Raw genomic sequence first — 20,117 nt, 5'->3', positions numbered from 1 at the left:
TTAATTATGTCGTTCGCTAGTTTTTTGGGGACAAATATTTCCGCTGAATATCGGTAAATTGTCGGTAATATATATTTCTTTGCTTAATAATTACGATGTTAAATGAGATTTTTAGTGGGTAAATAAAAAATGCAAATTGTAATCTTTCTACAATATTCTTTTATTTCTATAATTGTTTTATTGTCCGCAAAAGTGGTATGTCATAGATATTTAATTTCTTATTAGAAATATTGTGTAGAAGAACGTAGATACATAGTCCTTTATAAGCACTAAAGCTGGCAATTTAAATGTAGAATTAAATACAACTATTATTTTAACAGAAATAAGTTGCATTTGAGGCAATAAATGAACCTCAATCGATATAATAACGTATTTAAGAAGATCTTCAATGAAGATAGCACTAAACAGTTCCGACTGGAAACTCATTTTCCGCTCCGACACAGCGTCTCATTCGCGCTGTCGTTTCCAACGAAACTGCGTGTAATTTACTATACAACAAATTAACGAACATAAAAATATCAATTACAAAGCGTGTACATAGTTACACGCGTGACGAATGGGTACATAGAGCCGTGAGCGGGCAGCGGGTAGCGGTAACAACTCCCACCGCCTGCGCCCGCGCCGCACATAGCACGCACCACCGCGGCACCGGCCCTCGCTCTACCTACTCGAGCGGGACGCGACCGCGGCGCTCGTCGCGCAACCTGCCCGAGCGCATCCGACCGAACGGGAAAACAGACATACACCCGCAACCACACCACAACAACGTTCGACCTTATCGTCAAAACATACGATTGAAAATGACACAGCAAGAACTTGGCCAGTATCAACACGCTTCAAATAGAACGCGACATGGAAAAACGAAAACGTTTGAAACGAAGCGTTGCGATTGGCGGACGCGCGCCAATGGCGACGCGCGGGGCGGTGCGGGTGCGCGCGCGCATTGCGGCGCTACCGCCGGTCACATGTCCGCCGACCACGCGCCGCGCCGGACGCTCGCTCGGATGTGAAGTGTTGTGATGATGCTGGGCGGCATGGACGGCAAGGAGTACGGTGCGCTGCACGCTGCAGCCGCCGCCGCTGGATATGCCATGGAAGCCGGTGAGTACACTCTGCTATCCTTGGGATGCTCCACTTAGTTTTAAGGTTCGAAGGTTACGTCTGGACCTCGTATTACATAGGTATTGGCTGCTCAGTACATGGTTTATATCGCTAAGTCTCTGCATTTTTACAGCAGTTTGTTATTAGATTGTTAATCGAGAGTTGGTGATTATGTTCCAAATTCACGTCAATATTTCTGTATTTTTCCTTTTAGTATTATAAGCGTATTTACTACTTTAACAGGTATTCACGTTGTTAAATATGTGTCGCCTCAAGTACCTATTTATGCGTTATTTAATGAAATTAAGCAAACTTAATCGTCTCAAATCAATAACTTAAAAAATAGACAGAAGAAAGAAAAACTGTTTATATAAAATATCGAAATCATTTACTTAAATATTACTCACAGATTCCTAGAATAAATACTGAATGAAATGAAACAAAATTAATTATTTTTGAATAAGCTTTCGTTTAACAACTAATTAAATAAAGACGCATAACGAAAATAATCTCAAAGATATTAATGTTACTTCAAGAATATAGTGGTATCATACTAATCTCAAAAGATTAAATTAGGTTTCAGTTCTTGATTTTATAATTTTCCATGTCTTATCAATTAATAATGGATGGATATAACAAATTATTCAAAAAGAAACCACGTCTAGACCTTGAGATTCGCCGACGGCTTCAAGACGCCAAAAACGCGCTTTCTGTTTTCTATATGTTACTACATGGTTAACTTTTTAGTTAGAATTTAATATGTAAATTCATTTTTGTCCGATTTCCCAAAGAAGTGTTATGAAATGAAAAATGAAATGAAGCCAAGGTCTGTACGGTCAATGTTTGTTTAATTCTAATAAAAAACGTTATAATTTACCTTTCACGAGGTTCTACTTCCTATTATTATTTATAATTTTTATATAAAAAATCTCCGTGGACCGAAAGAAAAAACAAATAACTGCAAAGTCTGAATTAGATTAAAGTCAAAATTGGCTCCATAGATCGCATGATTGTAGTCCTAAAATGTCTCACATCACCGCTTTTGATAATATTTATAATTTTCCTGCTATGCTAGTCGAAGTTCAACAACTTCTCATTCACAATCCTTAGACTTTTCCTAAAAAGGAAGGATCTGCAGTCCGTACCCTAAAACGGTAGTTTCTATACCTTAGCTATTCATACGGTCATTTGCAACCAACCTTTAAATAATTATTACACTCACGCAACACAATTGTATTAGTTTTAATAATTAAAATCATAAGTATTCATGAAAAAAATGTTAGGCGCCAAATAAATAAAAGCAATCTATAACTCAGCTATCGATAATTTCAAAGTAATGTGTTGCTTTTCAGTGATAACAAAACATCTACCAGACGTCCTAAAGAAGCTTTTAATGTGTAATCTTACATTTATTAAAAAGTGTTACCTGCAAATTAGACTATGTTAATAAGTAGCGCAGAATTTACATAAAAGCAAAATTCCTATTAGAATCTTATTCTTTATCTGTCTTATTAGAAGTTTATTCTACAGAATTTATATATTTGACAGCAATTTAGTCTGAATTTAAATATGTCACTATTGTCTGACAAAAACATAAAAGCAAAATTAAGATTCTTGTTCTTCTTCAAAATAAAAGTAGGCCTCTAAACATAAAGATGTTAATCCATAATATATGAGTGGCAAAGTTCGTCCGACAGTCAGCGATTTCTGTGTTTACTTCTAAGAAGCTTCCACAGCAATTTGTAGCAAAAATATTTATTCAAACACTTAATTTCTAGAACATAATGTTTAAACATCGCGTGTCTAATTCTTTGATAAAGCAATATAACGTTAATCTACCTTACCTGTGACAAAACTTTATGGTAAAATGCAGTATCAATACTTTCAAACGTTAACAATGTGAAATATCATTTACTTTAGTACAAATATATACTAAAGATATGCATTTATGCATCCCAAGATGCAATGTTTAATGAGCAAAATAGTATAGTTCTGAATGACAAGCACATTAAGCCCCTAATGTTAAATGATCTAGAACTATATATTGTACAATCTTCTGCTTGGCATAGTAGATGCCTACTGTGCTCGTCACGCTAAGAAATCAATCAATCTATCGCCGTCCACTCCTCTCGGGTCTCTCCAAGCGACGACCATCTCTGTCTTAAACAGCCTGCAGCAATCTGTTACATGCTGCCTTATTCAACTGATCAACAAGTGGAACAAGACGTCGTACGGAATATAATAATATGAGGCCTGTATTATAAGTCCCACAGCTGGTCATGGGCCACCTGAACTTCTGAGAGGGATAAGGCTCAGTTCACCTCGCTGGTCTAGTGCGGATCGGCAGACTTCGTGGAAAACATCATTAGGAAATCTGCATACCTTCAAAATTCTTATAGAGTATTTTTTCATGCGATGACATTCACAAAGAATACACACATAACTTTAAAAAAGTTAGAAGTCATTACAAAGTCTGCAGTCACTGAACATTCGGAAGAAGGCTCTAAAGATTAGACAAACCACAAATTCTTGCTCAAAACATCGATTCCTGCCTAGGATCATTCACATACTGAAAATAAAAAGAAATCCAAATTTTAATAGAGAAGATGATAGAAACTTGCACAAGATCCCAATATTGTTATGTATAGGTATTCAATTCAATTGGGACCCAAAAGACCTGGATTTTTCTGTCAAATATCAGTCCAGAGTCTGCAATTTATGTTTGATGATAGGCTCGCTCGTATCGAGGGACAAGAAGTGAATGTCCTGGTTGCATCTTGTATTTTTTGTTAATAATATTTTCACATTCGGGATCCGCTTAATATTAACTAATTCACATTTTTATCTGCTAATAGTCTGCGATGACTTCAACTCTGCGACCTCACAAATTTTATGCTTCATTATATTTGCTATAAATAGATAATTATCAAATAAGTTTGTAAATACAATACCTAAGATACGCAATAAGAGTAGTAATGGAAATTATCTGTACGTTTATTGAAACTGAACAATCAGATATTTTTATAAGAATCTCGTCTACAGCATGAATGACGAATTTTACCGGGGCACCCGCATTGCTCATTTGGATGTGATTGAGCTTATTCCCTCACTTGCATACATGCTTGATACTTGCATAGTATGTTAAAAAAAGTCTGTAGCAGGGTTGTACTCTGTACCTACGTCAACGAAGGAAGTTGTTTGGCAATCCTGACATAACTGCCTCAGTTCCCCGGAGCGACGAGAGATCTGAAAAAGCAGTTCTGTTTTACTGACATCTGATTAAATAATACAATATTACTGATGTATTTGATGAGAACAGTAATATAGCGGATGCAACACACCTTCGGATTATTTGATCACTTACTTACCTTGTGCTACAAATCGAGTTCCTGCATCAGTGACTTGACTAAGTACAGTTGTAAGTAGGTTCATGAGACCACAACAACAACACCAGAGAAATTTTCAATGCGCTGTTTACCTTTGCCTCAACATGGAACGCTGGCTCACTGACTCCACGTATCGCTTACTTTGCGACAGGATTATAAAACAAGATAAAAATGGGGGATGAAAATCATTCTATAATAAGTGACCACCATGATCATAATAATATCATGATTGTTATAGGAATGAGGCATGGTATTACTATCTCAAAGACACATATGCATATTTGTATTCAGATTAACTTACCCTTTAAATATAGCGCATGCGGCATCGCTTTTGTGGACAAATACTGAAAAGCTTAGACTTTTAAATTGAATGGCATACAAAGTCTTGGCACCAACTAGTCTGCAAACCTTTATCAAATCCACGGGCCGTGTCAATGATAGCAAATATTCCACGAATGAACACCTTGCAGCACGGGAGATAGTGGTATGACGTAAATGCATATCGATAGGTCGCCGCGGGTCGCGCCGCTCGGCTGATCCGGCACGGGTCGTCGCGACCGACGCACTCCATTTTTACATAATCTCTCATTATTAAATATGTGACGTTTACCGTTTTGTTCTAGAAATCTGTTCTTGCGTGGGCAATCTGTAAATCGTTCGCATTTACGATACGTCAGTGGTAAAAGGTCGATCTAATGCGATTTCAATGGATTACCTTTTGCCTTTGGTCCTTTGCGTCTTCACCAACTTGCCAACCAGCCGCAATGTTAATGATGTATAAATTCGAAACATATCGGCTCCCTTAGTGAAAATGCTCACCTTTCGTGACAGCCATAGTTATATTAAAACTATTTCATCTAGGTGCTGAGTGGTTGTTTTGTATAAACTCACTTCTAAATTAAACACGGGCCCATATTAATGCAAATAGTAAATACCTAATGTAGGTCAACATTGGACTACGTAATTTGTTATGTTCATATTATTTTATATGTAATCATTTAAAATTTAATTCACCTTTACGTTGTCATAGACACTTGGCACTCGATCATTAGTATTATCTGATCTTTAAGTATTAATTCCCACTTTTTGGTACTTACAATGAACTTTAAAAAGTAACCAAATGAATGTGTCACTTCGTATAGTTATGCACCTTACAAAATAGTTTCAGTATTGTTACTGGCCATCAAAATGATATGCATTTGGCATTATTTAACTCCAAATCACAACAAAATTTTCTAGAAATATATTTAATAATATCATTAAATAGCCTTTTTTATTAAAATTAAATAATATTAAACTTACTTGTGGTAGGTCCCTCATATGAGAGAGCTCGCCTGGATAGGTATCACCGTAATGTCTATTTCTGCCTCCAAGCAGCAGTGTGTAGCCACTGTTGTGTTCAGGTTTGAAAAACATTGTAGCTAGTATAACTACTGGATATAATAACACTTAACATCTAATGTCACAGGATGGCGAGCGCAGTGGAATACCAAACATTACTTTGTAATTCAAGGTGTTGGGTGATGTTTCTACTGTTTACGGGCGGTCGTATCGCTTATCATCAAACGAACGGCAAGCTCGTCTCATCAATCAAAGCAATAAAAAAAATAAAGAAATACTCATGCAACTTTCGAAACAGAAAACTTAATTCGGAATGTTTTCACATTACTCCACTGTTGATGTCGTGTGACACGAAAATTCCACGTATAAATATACCTTAAGGCGCCGCGCAGACGTTGTTCATTTTCTTTATTTTTTGTATCGGGCACGGTAACTGCCCCCGCTGCATCTGATGGTAAGCGGAGTAAGTTCCATGTCGACTGACGAAAAAATGGTTACTCTTTAACAGTCAACACAATTAAGCTGGCCTGTTGGCACCGGATATACACAGGCTGATTCCGGAACGCCGCACACTTATTTGGGCCACTACGTCTAGTTTTAACATCTTGTATACGGCGATCGCTATCTGGGCGGATATAAAAGCAAAATACTTACTTATGGTTATTCTTGCTTCACAAGTAAGAGCAATTAATCTGTGGACTTCAAATACTTAGCTCAACGCCTTGTTATATCGAGTATCTAACGCGAGTTGCTACCGTCTGTGAAGCGCCTAAAGATCACTAAAAGAAAATAATTTCTGCCTCCATTCATAATTTTGAATCTATTAATGAAAATCATAACTTCCAATAATCGAAGGCTAAACGATAGACGATTTGTCTTCTGGGAATATAACCAATTGATGGCGGCGAGGGGTCACTCGCTGGATATCATTAAACACTCGATATCTGTCATTTCTGGGTCATTTTCTATGATTATTACGAAGTGTCACTGGTCGGTAATTTTAAATGATATAATTGATATTATGACACTGTCTACTTTGTAAATCAGTGTGCTACTAATGCATAAATTATGATTGATTTTAATGCGGGCGTCATCTTTGTAAGTTTTTCTTACGTTAGTCGCTGACGAACAATTTACTAATGTTAACTACGTAAGCTGGTTAAAGTAACATACGTACTTATTTGCCGTTTGCTTACGTATAACTTACGTAAGGAACTTATGTAAGAGGGACTTACAAATTTAACGCTTCTGTTATCGAAGCTACGAGATGTTCCTCCTAAAGGTAAGCAACAGATTACCCAAAAATAGCACGCCTGGTACCTAGAACATTTATAAGCAGTATACCGCAAACTATTACTGTGTGCTCGCCGATTAAAAGGTTATGGTAGCCTAGATCATTTACATATAACCCAATATCGAGCAATTGCTGTATCAAAATTTTCGGTGTTTTGCTACAACCTGATTATAAAAATCAACGAGCAGTGTGAGGTTCGCAAAATAGAAAGAAATGTTACAGATAAATGCTGACTCACCTTGAACACCGAACGCAGCGTCGAAGCATTCGCGGGAATAGAACATTACATGCTTTTGGCAACTGAGGCGGTATTGTTCCCTTTGTAAAATGGTCTAGCAAATGCTTTACTCTATAATCACCATTGGAGATCAGTTAATGTCCAAAAATACATTTACCTCTATGTTCCACTGTAATTAAACAATATTTAGGACCATTTAATTAGATGTGAAAAGTTATTTCATCACAATTATGGATGTTATGAAATGAAAGTCATATTTTCTGGAAACCTTGCCGCAGATTTCTTCGAATATACATATTTCGATGCATATTATGTATTCATGAGATTTAAACTAATTAATGAAAGTTTTCATAAAGATAAAAGGTTTTACATCCAAAAAGTTGCACCGTATTAGTTTATCACGTATCTGGTTGTAACTTTCTATTTTGCAAACTGATGAACCGATTTAGACAGTATGAAATTTAAAACTTATTCATGACCTTTACTGGTGAGAAACGAATACAATTTTTGTACCCTTGCCATCGCACAGATGGTGAATAACTCGACTTAGAGGCTCGTTATGACGTCCCTGACCAAATGAAATGTGAATGCTTTTCTAGTACATTTAGATACAACAAAAATCCATAAAAAATCAACTAAACACTCGATAAGGGCTATCATTAGCTGACGTTAATTACCTGTTTTAGTTATTGTCGCCATTAGGGCGGTGCGGCGCATTGTGGCGCTGAACGTGCTCACTTATCGACAGTTCAGAGGCCGTCAAGGGTTATCGATAACGTCGATAATAACCGTCGCGCGTCACTACTCATACAGGCGTACGAGCCGCGGTGCATATTTATTGAAAAAATCTATAGTCATAACATTCGGGGTACGAGTCAGTGCAATCTCGATATAATTGGATGACAAGGTATTTTATGTTAATTTACTACAGAACACCCGTATTCATAAACGATACTATGAGGAAAACAGTGCTCACCTCCAGGTAGGCAACGGGTTGCTGTGCCTCTGGCATTGCAAAGTCCATGGGCGGCGTATGCTGGTTACTATCAGGCTGTCCGCTTATTCGCTTGCCTATTAAGGCCATAAAAAAAGGATGACAGTGCGCCCGAACGCGTAGTATTTGGCAAATTCATAGTTTTCCTTGGTTTTGTTCAGCTTTGTTTACAGCCTTGTTTACTGATAGCCAACTGAAGTAAAGTTGTATCACTGTATTAGTTAATCAGCGCCTATGTACCTACGCACTACGAAGGCTGTCATGCCAAAAGCTCTAAGAAACAGACTTACTATTATAGCATTGGTCTGTACTTAGCTAAGTAACGATTGTGAACACGGACCTTAGTCATCTCCCTAATGATACATGCAACGATAACTAACAAACAGTCATAAAGACATCCAGAGCGTTAAATGCAAAATTCTTCACTGCAGTGCGGTGGCTCTCATTCTGAGACATTAAATGTTTGTCTCGGAGACCCAATCACAAAATTGTCAATGCCCTTTAAAATGGAGCAAATCAGTGCTTGCATAGTGCTACTGTACAAATAGACAGTGGTAGTTGGTAACAGCGGGCATACTATACAGACAAAACAAACGTTTAGTATTGCTGTAAGCAAAGCTTACAAATCATTAATTCCTTTTTGATTTTGGTCGAATGGGGTAAATAGGGATGACAGATATTGTAACAAACTTAGATGACATAATTGACTTACTATTTAAAGGTTGTTTATTCTAAGCATGGTCAATCAACACACCTCGTCCACTCCGTCATCCTCCTGCTCATATCCACAATAAGGTAAGCGTCGTGTTTCCATACATCTAGCAGAAACAATTTGATTTCTACTTTAAAGTCCGGTGATAAAATTCAATTTGGAGTAAACGCTGATAGAAAATCAAAACAAAATATTAACAGACTTGAGTATCTATCCCGACCTGCCCGGTTTATACCCGCACTACATCAAAGGCAACAGTCACCTGGAGGACCCCGGACCACGTGTCTACAATTATACAAATCAGTTTCCCCACCCCATAAAGCTGCCAGTTCCTAACAAATAGGACACACGTCGCAAAGCGGGCGGCTGTTCGGACGAGCTTGTCGATAATTAGCGCGGTGTGATTTATCGACTCGAATACTTTGACACTGTTTATCGAGGTTAATAAGGGCAGCTGGGGTGCGCACGCGCCACCACAGAAATGTCATTTTTCATACATTCCTGCGGAAATATTGTGATGTTTAAAACTGGGCCAGGGACCCCGGCCGTACGGAATTATGTTAATTATTCATTCCAATCCAAAATTATTCCTATTCTATGCTTCGAGCCCTTCGTTCCATACTTGAGTTTCGCTTAATCTAATTCAATTTGGGAACCGAAATCCATTTATCTTTACTTTATTTTATAAACACTGTTTCGATGGCGTAGTTGTCTTACAATACTACTGCAGTGCTAAGGTTCGATTTTCAGCTCGGGAAAAGTTATATTAGGTTTTTCTAGTCAGTATCAGCCAGGGGTGCCTGGAATTTGTGCCCAATATGTTAATAGGCTTGCCTCTTATCACATCTTAGGATGGAATACATACGGCGGAGAGTAGGTGCACCAGTTGCGTCTCTAAGTACCCTTTCAGGGATAAAAGGCTTAAGGGTGTGTAGATTTATAAATATTATTGCATAGAAATATAAGGTTTACCGTCCTATTCCCAGGCATCACACCGGACACAATCGGTAGTCATATAAAACATTTTCCTCATATCTGGCGCCAAAACAAATTAGTTTAAAAGTCCCGTTGCGCGAGCGCAGTAAGACGGTAGCCGAACACGCTGGGGATCAGGTGGGATCGCGGCGGGCCGGCGGTGTAGTGTCGGGGCGGGGGCGGGCGGTGTTGTAGTGTTTGCAGCCATTATTCTGTTGACACGAGGCGGGCTCGGCTAATGCGTGCGCAAACATAGCGCCGTGCCTCGGCGACGCATTGCCGCCGCGTTTGCATACACCCGTGTGGTTCCGATTGTCTATTTTCACTGTGCGTCACTTTCTATTGCAGTAACGGGAAATATTCAATACATTTTTTATTTGACGCAGATTTCGACACTTGTTCTGCATATCGGTCGCTTCATCCACTTCCATACGAATCTACAGAAAACACGATAGACATAGTAGGTAATATAGAACGTACTTTTTTCGTGAATATATATATTAGGCGGTTCAGAAATTAGGATACCATTTTATTTTAAGAAATATTATTGAAAGATTAGTTTATGAGTATGGGTATTTATTAAACCCCGCGCCAGGTCTATTTGGTCGCGAGTCATGCTTTGCAGGGTTTTGTAGGCCATGTAACTGCAAAACATCCAGTGTTTTGGCACATGTGTAGTGATTTATTATTGAGAATTATATAATTTTAAAGGTAGTGCATAATATATTACCATCATGTTAAAGAGTAATCAAAATTCACTTCTAATGACAGCGTGACATTAACTCTGGCTCCAAATATATTTCATACTACTTAAAATTATTCGAGCATATTTAGTACGCTTTTGAAATACAGCCGTCTTATTAAACCATATCAGTATTTGTTTGATTCGATAACAAATCCGTAATATAGAAAGTAGAGTCGATAGAGTGGGATGTTGAAAGATTTCAGGTTTCTAACGCTCGCAAAATGTTTCTAGCCATGGTGCAGCACTGCTGGTACTGCAGCAAGTAGCTTAATGAGGGAACCCTTTGGTGGCACAATGGGTTTATTTGTGTTATATTTCTTTAAATATTTTGTTTTTCTCTCCTTTTATTGTACATGTTATACTGTTATTATCTTAATAATAAATCTTTATTTTTTTCTTTTTTCTCTATATTATGTTCAACCTGCATGGGGTACCTTTAAAAAATTATATTCGCATAAGATTCTTTCTTCTACAACATTTTATAGTTAAATGTGTATCTTGTTTTGAAGTTTTAAAGTCTGAAACCGTAAATATTTACCAAAATATAATGAGCAAATTGTAGATTAATGTAATGTGTTGCCACTTATGTTTGCAGCTCAGTCATGGCGTTTATCATCAGGCGACATTCACATGAACAAATAAAATAATACAGGGGCCCAAAATACAAATGGGCGACAAGGCCTAAACACATATAATTCGATACTCACAAATCCCCTTAAAATGGGCATTGGAAACAGGGGCAAATCATCTGATGCGCAAACATTGTACGCAAACAGTTTTAATTGAAGGGAACTGTGTGTTCGTGTACTTAGACAGTGTTCGGTTACTTCGTTACCATGTCGCCACCGTTATTATTTTTTTAGGAAAGGATTATGAAAAGGTGCGCAAGGGCAAGTCTAGTTCCCGACTAGAAAGGTTTCTGTTAAAATCTAATTTAAACTATTTTCTTTTTCACTGTATAGGAAATATTAGTAGAAAGATTGTATTGGAAGCAATTACCAATTTTTATTTTGGACTTGTAATGGGAACTTTATGCCGGATACTCGTCTACGCAGAGAATATGAAGACTAGACTGTAAAACGAGACTGCGAATCCAATCGTCGCGTCGCGATGACGCAAAAGTCGTCGACTATAACTTCCTTCATAACATGGTCCTACAAGTCGTACATGATTTTTAGAACCTAAAACTCAAGACTTCTAGTTCATCGCAAAGACTAAAATCCATATTTATAGGCTTTAGTACATATTATGTTCTAGTTGTATATTGTATACTATCTTATTTTTATTTAATGTAGACGCAAAACATTACTAATTAATTTTTTTATAAAATATACTAACTTAAAACTAGATTGTATTCCAAAACATGCGCCCTTATATGGGTAAGTTACATAAAGTGTGGACTAAGATAAATTAAAACTTTCATTCTATTACCCGTAACACTTACAACCCAAAGTTTAACTCCGTGTGTATTTAAAAAACTGAATCCCAGTAGCATTGTTTGCCCGCGAAGAAAGGAGCCGAGGCGAGATTGTCGCGCAGCCGTCCAGTGCAAACACCCCGGGGCAAACAACTACCGTTTATTTGTACCATTAATAGTGCACCAATATTGTTCGATTTTTACTTTAAGCGCTGCGTTTACTGCGACGATGTCTTGAGATTTGTCTTTTCGAAATTAGTCACTGATGCGTAATATTAATAGGAAATTCTAAATTTAAATACAAAACACATAAGGCTTACGAGATGGGCAAGGGAATAAAAATGGCTCAATTCCTAAAGCAGATTAGAGCCTTGAAAAATACTTTCTTTGCAAATAGTGCCAAATTAATACAAAACAAAATTAAGTAGCAATTAGATGCTTTTTCGAACATGTAAGAATTATACTGACCTATTATACTCAGTACATACACACACAGCACAGCCATTTGTCCACGAAGGGGTATGCAGAGGCGCAACCAGGGCATCGCCTTTTCGCCAAGTGTGTTCCGTCCCATGATGTGATAGGGGGCGAGTTTATCGCCGTCTCGGACACAAATTCCAGACTCCGGGCTGAAACTGAGCAGCAATATTTAAACTGGGATTAACGACTGGACATTATTTGGGAACAAAATAACTACTTAGTTATACAGGGCCATTTCTCACGTTCCCTAAGGCATTCATTAGCAGCGCGCGGCGCCGGTAGCCCGTGCTGGGTGACGCACGCGGGATAACCTCTCGATAACCGCGATTATCGACTGACCCTCTTATCGATACTTTAGCGCTCTCACCATCACTAACACTACTACGCGTTACTTCAACAAAGTGTAGGTTATGACCACGTGGAATGTACAATATAGCAGAGTCACTTCATACCGGTCTACTAAATCAGAAGACTAACATAAAGCAGTATTGTTGTTTTTTTTAGTGAATTTTTTGAAGATCGGCTAGTACTTCTAAGAATTACTGATGTTAACCGATAGTGACAGTCAACTAATAACTCAATTTTTTAATTGAAAACCTCTACAGTAGGCCCGAGTAGTTGACATTCGGAGCATACACGAACAAATCAGGAAGCACCACTCGTGATGTTCTTAAATTTTTATGCATTGTTAAAATAGACGTTAAGGTCAGAGAACCCCGCTGGATGCAGGCCACTTCAATAAATCTTTAGCTCTATGTTCAGCGGTCAGGTTAAAGAAGAAAAAAAAACACTAACTTTGTGGACTTGTATAATCGCCAGTCATAAATACTTAAATACTTGAGTCATTCTTCCACCCTGCTAATAATCTTGATATCTACAGGAAAACCTGTTTAAAAAACTTTGCGGTGCCTCAGATTCATTGGTTTCGACACAGCCAGCGTAGGTACTACCTATACATCGTGAAATAGAGAGAGACAGAATTACGAACAATTCGTATCGTTTTCCTCATGTGTTGACGGTAGAGTAATATAGCATTATCAAACGAACAATAGATTGCCTAAATGTTATAATAAAAGAATTTTCGGGAGATGTCATCGCTTTGTTGCGTGTGCGAGAGAGATAACTATATTTTATTTTGCTTGTAGTATGATATATGTATCTGTACGGTTAGCGATTACAGTACACGAGGTTTTAAACCCGCCATGGTCCACGTGAGCGTGTCGCGTTCCGTGATCAGCCTAAGTATATCTGGTTCAAACAGACCGGCGTAATTGTATCCACTACAGCGGGATAATTGTTTGTCGTCCGTCAACAGTCTACTGGACCTGCCATGAAATGCAGAGGGGACAGTTTGTCGTGCTCGAATATAAAAAAAACTATATATTCAAGAAACAGTCACTTTTGCTTTCTCCAAAATTTATATCGTTAAGTATTATAGTTTTAATTCAACGTGTGTTTTTTAGGTATTTTAAAATCATACTTAACATACGTGCGCGTGCGCAGTTGCTTTACGATACTAAAAAAAGAATTGTAATGTACCTTTTCGTTAAACACAAATAAAAAACGAATGATTTAGATTTTATTTATAACAAATAAAATACCAGAAGCCAGGTTCATGCGCACCTGTAAATTGAAACTACAAGTTAAGTTATTCGAGACTCTGTCTTGAAAATGAAAATTGTTATTACAACTTTCATTACAATAAAATACCTATTTTAAAATTAATATAAATAATAGCCTATGTTACTCAAAAACATTATTCCTAGGAGTGAGGAACTTCGGAGATCGGTTCATAGTTCCATAGATTACTCACTACTAAAGTTCAACAAACTCTCTTTAATGTAATCGTTTTGATTCGTATTTCCGTTAAATAATGTAATATCAAACAAAGGGCAGTACCCTATTTACTAATTGCTATTTTTCTCACTTATCACATTAAATTAATTGACCACCAATCAACATCCAAACTGTAGAGATAAATATATTGATTGTATCCGGTTCCCTTCGCAAATATATGTGACATCGCTAGATGGCCGGTTCGTCGATACCTTATCAACTTTGTGGACTAAAACTGTTTTTATTTTCTATTAATAGAATGTTTAGGGAAGATATTAATAGTCATTGAACTAGTTTTGTGTGTCGTAATGTCGTCTGAGAAGAGTCTGGTGTGATAAGGAAAGCCAATAAAGTGATTGTAGTTGAAACAAAAATATAAATGCGCAGTGACATTTGTTGCGTAAATACGTAAACAGATGAATTCGTGAAGTGCGCATTAGAATAAGTTTAAATTTTATAATTCAGCTGATATCTTTATGGCCTAAATTTCAGTGACCTGGACACACCGCGTAAATTATACAGCACCTCATAAAAATGGTTTCATGTAAATCTAAATGAATTCCAATGTTTTTTAAACTCACTTAACATTTCTTTGCTAAAATAACTTTAATATAGAACGATAAATATTTTTATAGTACATTATAAATCACAATAAACACCCTCAAGAGCGGATTAGGTCTTCATTCAAATCAATATTTACGACACACTATCCTTGTTAATAAAATATGTTGAATTATATTGTGCGGTATAGATCTTAATTGGAATCAATAGATTCGAAACATTAACCCTTCTAGTAGTCAATATAATAATATTTATAAATATATTTGAGACTACCGTGCGGTGCGGGTCGTGAGCCGGTAGCGATGTTTGCGAAGCGGCGGCGTTTGTCGGCCGCTGTCGCGCTGTGTGGTCCACGAGGGCTCTCGACCGGCCACCAACCGCAAACACCATCAAACGCACTACTTTGTGAAGCTTTACCAATTTACCCGTGTCACCAAACTTCGATAGGAAATTGTATCGGCGATTTTAATGTTACCACGACTATACATAAACCTTTAATAAGTGGTTTAGAGTTTATTTCAAAATCAATACCTATTGTCTAAAACCCCAATTCACGAACAATACTATGAGAAGCCACAGTGCGCCCGAACGCGTAGTATTCGGCAATTCTAAAGTTTTATTTTATTGTGTTCGGTTTTGTTTATCTCACCAGCAACTGAAGTAATGTTGTATCACAATATTAGCAAATCATATCGCTCGTATGCCTATGCACAATAAAGATTGTCATGCCGAAACCACTGAGAAACAGACTTATTATCAAAGTATTGCTCCGTATTTAGCTGAGTAAAGTTTCTAAATACGAACCTAAGAAAAATAATACAAATATGATGTATAAAAGTGACTTTATAAAATATGACAGACTCAAGTTCACATTTCGTTGAAATTACAAAATGTTTTGTACAAAAGTGTTGCGTTAAAACATATTTGTTTAGAATGGTAGTATCGCATTTCAAAACAACATTATTCACGCACATGTTGCTGTAAGTATATCGTCAGTGTTTCTATTAATTACTTGGAAATTAGATAGAAAAATTTCGACCAGGGTTAGATGTAAGGGTAGATATTCTAGCTTGAAGTGGGGTCGACCAAAGGAACAAAATGAAATAAAGTAACGCATTGTCGTGTTTTGTATAGACATCGCGACTTACGGAATACTTTTTCGTTTCTTATAGAATTTACTATTTTTCTATAATTGTGAAGGTTTATAAGTGCTGCAAATCACTTAACATCAAGTGACCTACAAGCTGGTTGGCGAGTCTTCACTATAACTCAGTTTAATACCGATTGTAAAGAACATATAATTCTATTTCAACACATAACAAACTAAAAATACTAGATATATTTACCATTTACATATTTTTATTATTAAATTTCCACAAAAACCGTGTCAAATCAATTCAAATTGTACAAATATTTATGTATTCACTTAGGTAAATAATAGCCGTGTAATAAGATGAAGATGAAGATGAATATTAATATGCCTACGTTTATTTACCTCTGGGCGGGTACCATAGCAACGGCGGTGTCATTGGTTACCAGAACAGTGGGGGAGTAGGTGTGAATTAGTGGCATACGTTTAAAACATTTTTACACGTTTTTTGTTAGCTAAATTTGGCATATATGAAGTGATAAATTGTACGCAAATGAATGTTCATGAGGGTAATCCGTAGTATCATCGTATCTATCTCCGTTTCGTTATCTATTTCTTACATATTGCTCCTGTTATGCTAGATATGTTGCATTCAGGCTTGAAGGTATAATTACTAGTCATCAAACATCTAATGTCAGACAAGCGTAAAATAGAGCTTTCTAAAAGCAACAATGACGTCACTTTTTAAGCTTAGTAGTGTCGCTTAGTACTTACTGTATTTACGAGCACGTAAAATTCAGCTGTAGAAAAACGTGAAAATGCATTTGATATTACGAAGGCAGGTACACATAGAAAGTAGATTAGTGCGTCGGTGAGCGCTCATTGGTCGGCTGTATCGTAAACAGTTCTCATGCGCACGCGCAACGATAACATAACAAGGACATTTCAGTTGATAATACCCCCTATTTAACCATTTTCTCATATCACGAAACATTCTGATAAAAACTGATAAGTGCAAAGAGCTTTTTTTTAGATTGATATATAAATACATATAATTAATGAGGAAAAAACTTTTTTTACATGCGCCTTTTTTGCGAATATTGAAACATATTTTAATAAATGAGGTCAAATATATGCCTGCTACCTATTTTTCCCCTTCCTCGATGCATACTACTAAAGTAGGTTATGAAATTCTAGCTAATTAATTTGTAAACTTTCTCAAACTATCTCTCATTTTGTGTTTTGAATTTTCTTAAATACCTTACCTGAACTTAATTTTTTTATATATTGCCTCTAGTATAAATTCATCACAAAGTTCTTGCGCAATATATTACCGAGATGGCTGGCTAGCCTAAACTCACTCATAGAAAAACAGACACAGTATCGCACGTTCTGGGCACTCGATAGAGTTTGCGCAGCGTCTTAAACGAAATGTCAATTCTACCATACACTAGAACTCGGAGATTCTCTCAATACCATAACAAGATGTATGTCCACGTATTGTTATGTTACTTAGGTAATACATTGCCATCCCACCATGTGGCTCTACGTGGTTCTTGGCGTCATTGCCTAATTTAATTGATTCACAATTATTTCCGTGTTCTCGAGCAAAATATTTTCTTTATTAATAGCGAATTTACAGGATTTTACCATTAATCTGTTTCTATCATGAAATTTATATGTTGTTCGTTGAAACTAAATGACAAGACGAATATTCCGATCGCCTGATGGTAAGCAATATGACCGCCCATAAACAGTAGCAACACCATAAAGGACCTTCAATTACAAAGCACAAACAAACACCTCTGCGCTTATCACCCTAAAACATTAGATGTAAAGTCTCAGAATGCCTAGCAATTCAGTTCTTTGACATAATTTATATATTGTACTTCTTGGTGGTAGGTTTCTCATATGTGAGAGTCCGCCTGGGTAGGTACCACCGCAATGTGTAATTCTGCTGCCAAGCAGCGTCTGTAGTCACTGTTATGTTCCGGTTTGAAGGACATTGTAGGCAGTGTAACTTCTGGACATAATGAGACTTAACATTTCATGTCTCAGGATGGCGAGCGCAGTGGAATACCAAACAATACTTTGTAATTCAAGGTGTTGGATGATGTTTCTGTTGTTCACGGGCGCTCGGATCACTTACCATCGGGCGAACGGTAGGCTCGTCTCGTCATTCAAAGCAATAAAAAAAAACATATAAAATGGGAAATAATTCACGCAAAGGCACCCAGGCAGACTGTATCCGTCCTCTCTTGACCTAGCCGAGAACGTACATTTCCCTCAAAAATACTTTATTAATAAGTACGTCCCGCGTGACCTACAAACATATCAAAGAAACCAAAATACTTTAAACATTTTCAAACTATTTAAACATTAAAAGAATCCATAATTAATCTGACATTAGACTCGAAGAAAACGTTAAACGTTCCGTATTATAAATAAACTATTTTTTTCATAGTTAACAATCCATTGATTTTTTTGTTTCATGTAATTTAGACGTCTTGAACAAAAGAAGCGATGTATTACAGAAAAAAATCAAAGGCGTGATGCAAGATTGTGGTAGACAGGCTGAATACACTAGTAACGGTCACCCACTGAAGTGTCAAAGGGGCGTAATAAATAACTCGCGGGCAGAAAGATGTTTCCCGCCTAATTCCCTGTCCTTGTCTCGTCACACAGTTTCGCATAAGGTTGTCCCTTTTTAATACCAATTAGAGATGACTCAAAGAACCTCTTTGTGAGTTGAATTTGTGTTGGGAATTTGTCGATAGTTTATTTGTATTTGAAGTCGATAATCTGAGATTTTCCATGGCTACGTAAAGAGCATTTCGGATTGAAATTAAAGTCGGGATTTGTTAGTCGAATTTAGTTTTTATATCGATAACACAAGAACTTCATTGTAGCTATAATATAAGAATGTATATTATAGCACGATATATTTCAATATATGCCAATACATCATTCCATAGAAAACGTCAGGAAACTACATGCGACACCTTTAATATATATTTATATTTCAGAGCGATGCGAAAATATATATATGTCTCGATAGAAGTGCGTCAATCAAGACATATATCAATTCAATGGAGGGAAAGATAGGTTACATTGCCTACTGTATATGATACTTTATAATAATTTAAAGCTATATGTCGAGGTTTGTCGTGTGTGACTTACGTGCGAAATAGGACCACGAGCATTTGGTATAATTATAATCGCATTGTCAGTGATACAGTAATGTCATTTACATTGTTATTTGACCCAAAAAAGTAACACGGAGACATTAAGATTACCAAAAACAAAATATTTACAAAATATATATATTTATATGTTTGTCATTAGGCAATTTGCTATTTTCAAGTGTCTAATTAACTGTGACCTTTCCTCAATATCAGCAACATTAGAACCATATCACACAAAATTATCAAACAGCAACGACATGCGCAGTGACCCAGAAAAATTTAAGGCCTTTTTTAAAGTATTAGATTCATCGTGAACAGAATTTCTTCACAAAATAATTGAGAGTTTAGAGCAGGAGTAATTTCTCAAAGTTGATTACTTCTAGACATATATAGTAATCCGCTGTATTATGTTGTTAATTAAAGCTAGATTAAAATGATTAAAAAATATAAATATTGTAATTGACAACTTGGTCCAAGTAGTACATTAGGAATAGAAAAAATACTCAAACGACATGTTGGAGTTTAAGTAATGCGGTTTATTTTCGACGCACCAATTTCGATCTTATATCCAGTAGACAAATATATCAATTAAGCGAGAATTAGCCCCCGGGTGATTTCAAAAAACCATCAATTGACAACTTGTTACTGAGTTTAGTACGCCAAGTGAGGTTTTCATACTATCAAACAACACTTTTCCCTGAATTGCCGCTTTCTCTGGAATTATTCTTGAATTCGTTATGTATGGACGGTGAACATCGCTTA

The 20,117-nt window shown here is 36.7% G+C and overlaps 1 protein-coding gene across 1 annotated transcript in view; it reads left to right on the top strand.

Moving 5' to 3' along the window:
• Positions 1-512: 512 nt before the first annotated feature.
• Positions 513-20,117, top strand: part of LOC115450126 (paired box protein Pax-1) — a 31,468-nt gene continuing 11,863 nt past the window's right edge. Inside the window, exon 1 of the mRNA XM_030178110.2 lies at positions 513-1,101. Coding sequence (XP_030033970.1) covers positions 1,020-1,101 — 82 coding nt within the window. The 5' untranslated portion in view covers positions 513-1,019. The remainder of the gene's footprint in view (positions 1,102-20,117) is intronic.

Source organism: Manduca sexta, chromosome 13, assembly GCF_014839805.1.
Source record: "Manduca sexta isolate Smith_Timp_Sample1 chromosome 13, JHU_Msex_v1.0, whole genome shotgun sequence".
Lineage (NCBI taxonomy): Eukaryota > Metazoa > Arthropoda > Insecta > Lepidoptera > Sphingidae > Manduca > Manduca sexta.
Note: the sequence above shows the minus strand (reverse complement) of the source record. Positions and strands in the feature narration are given on the sequence as shown.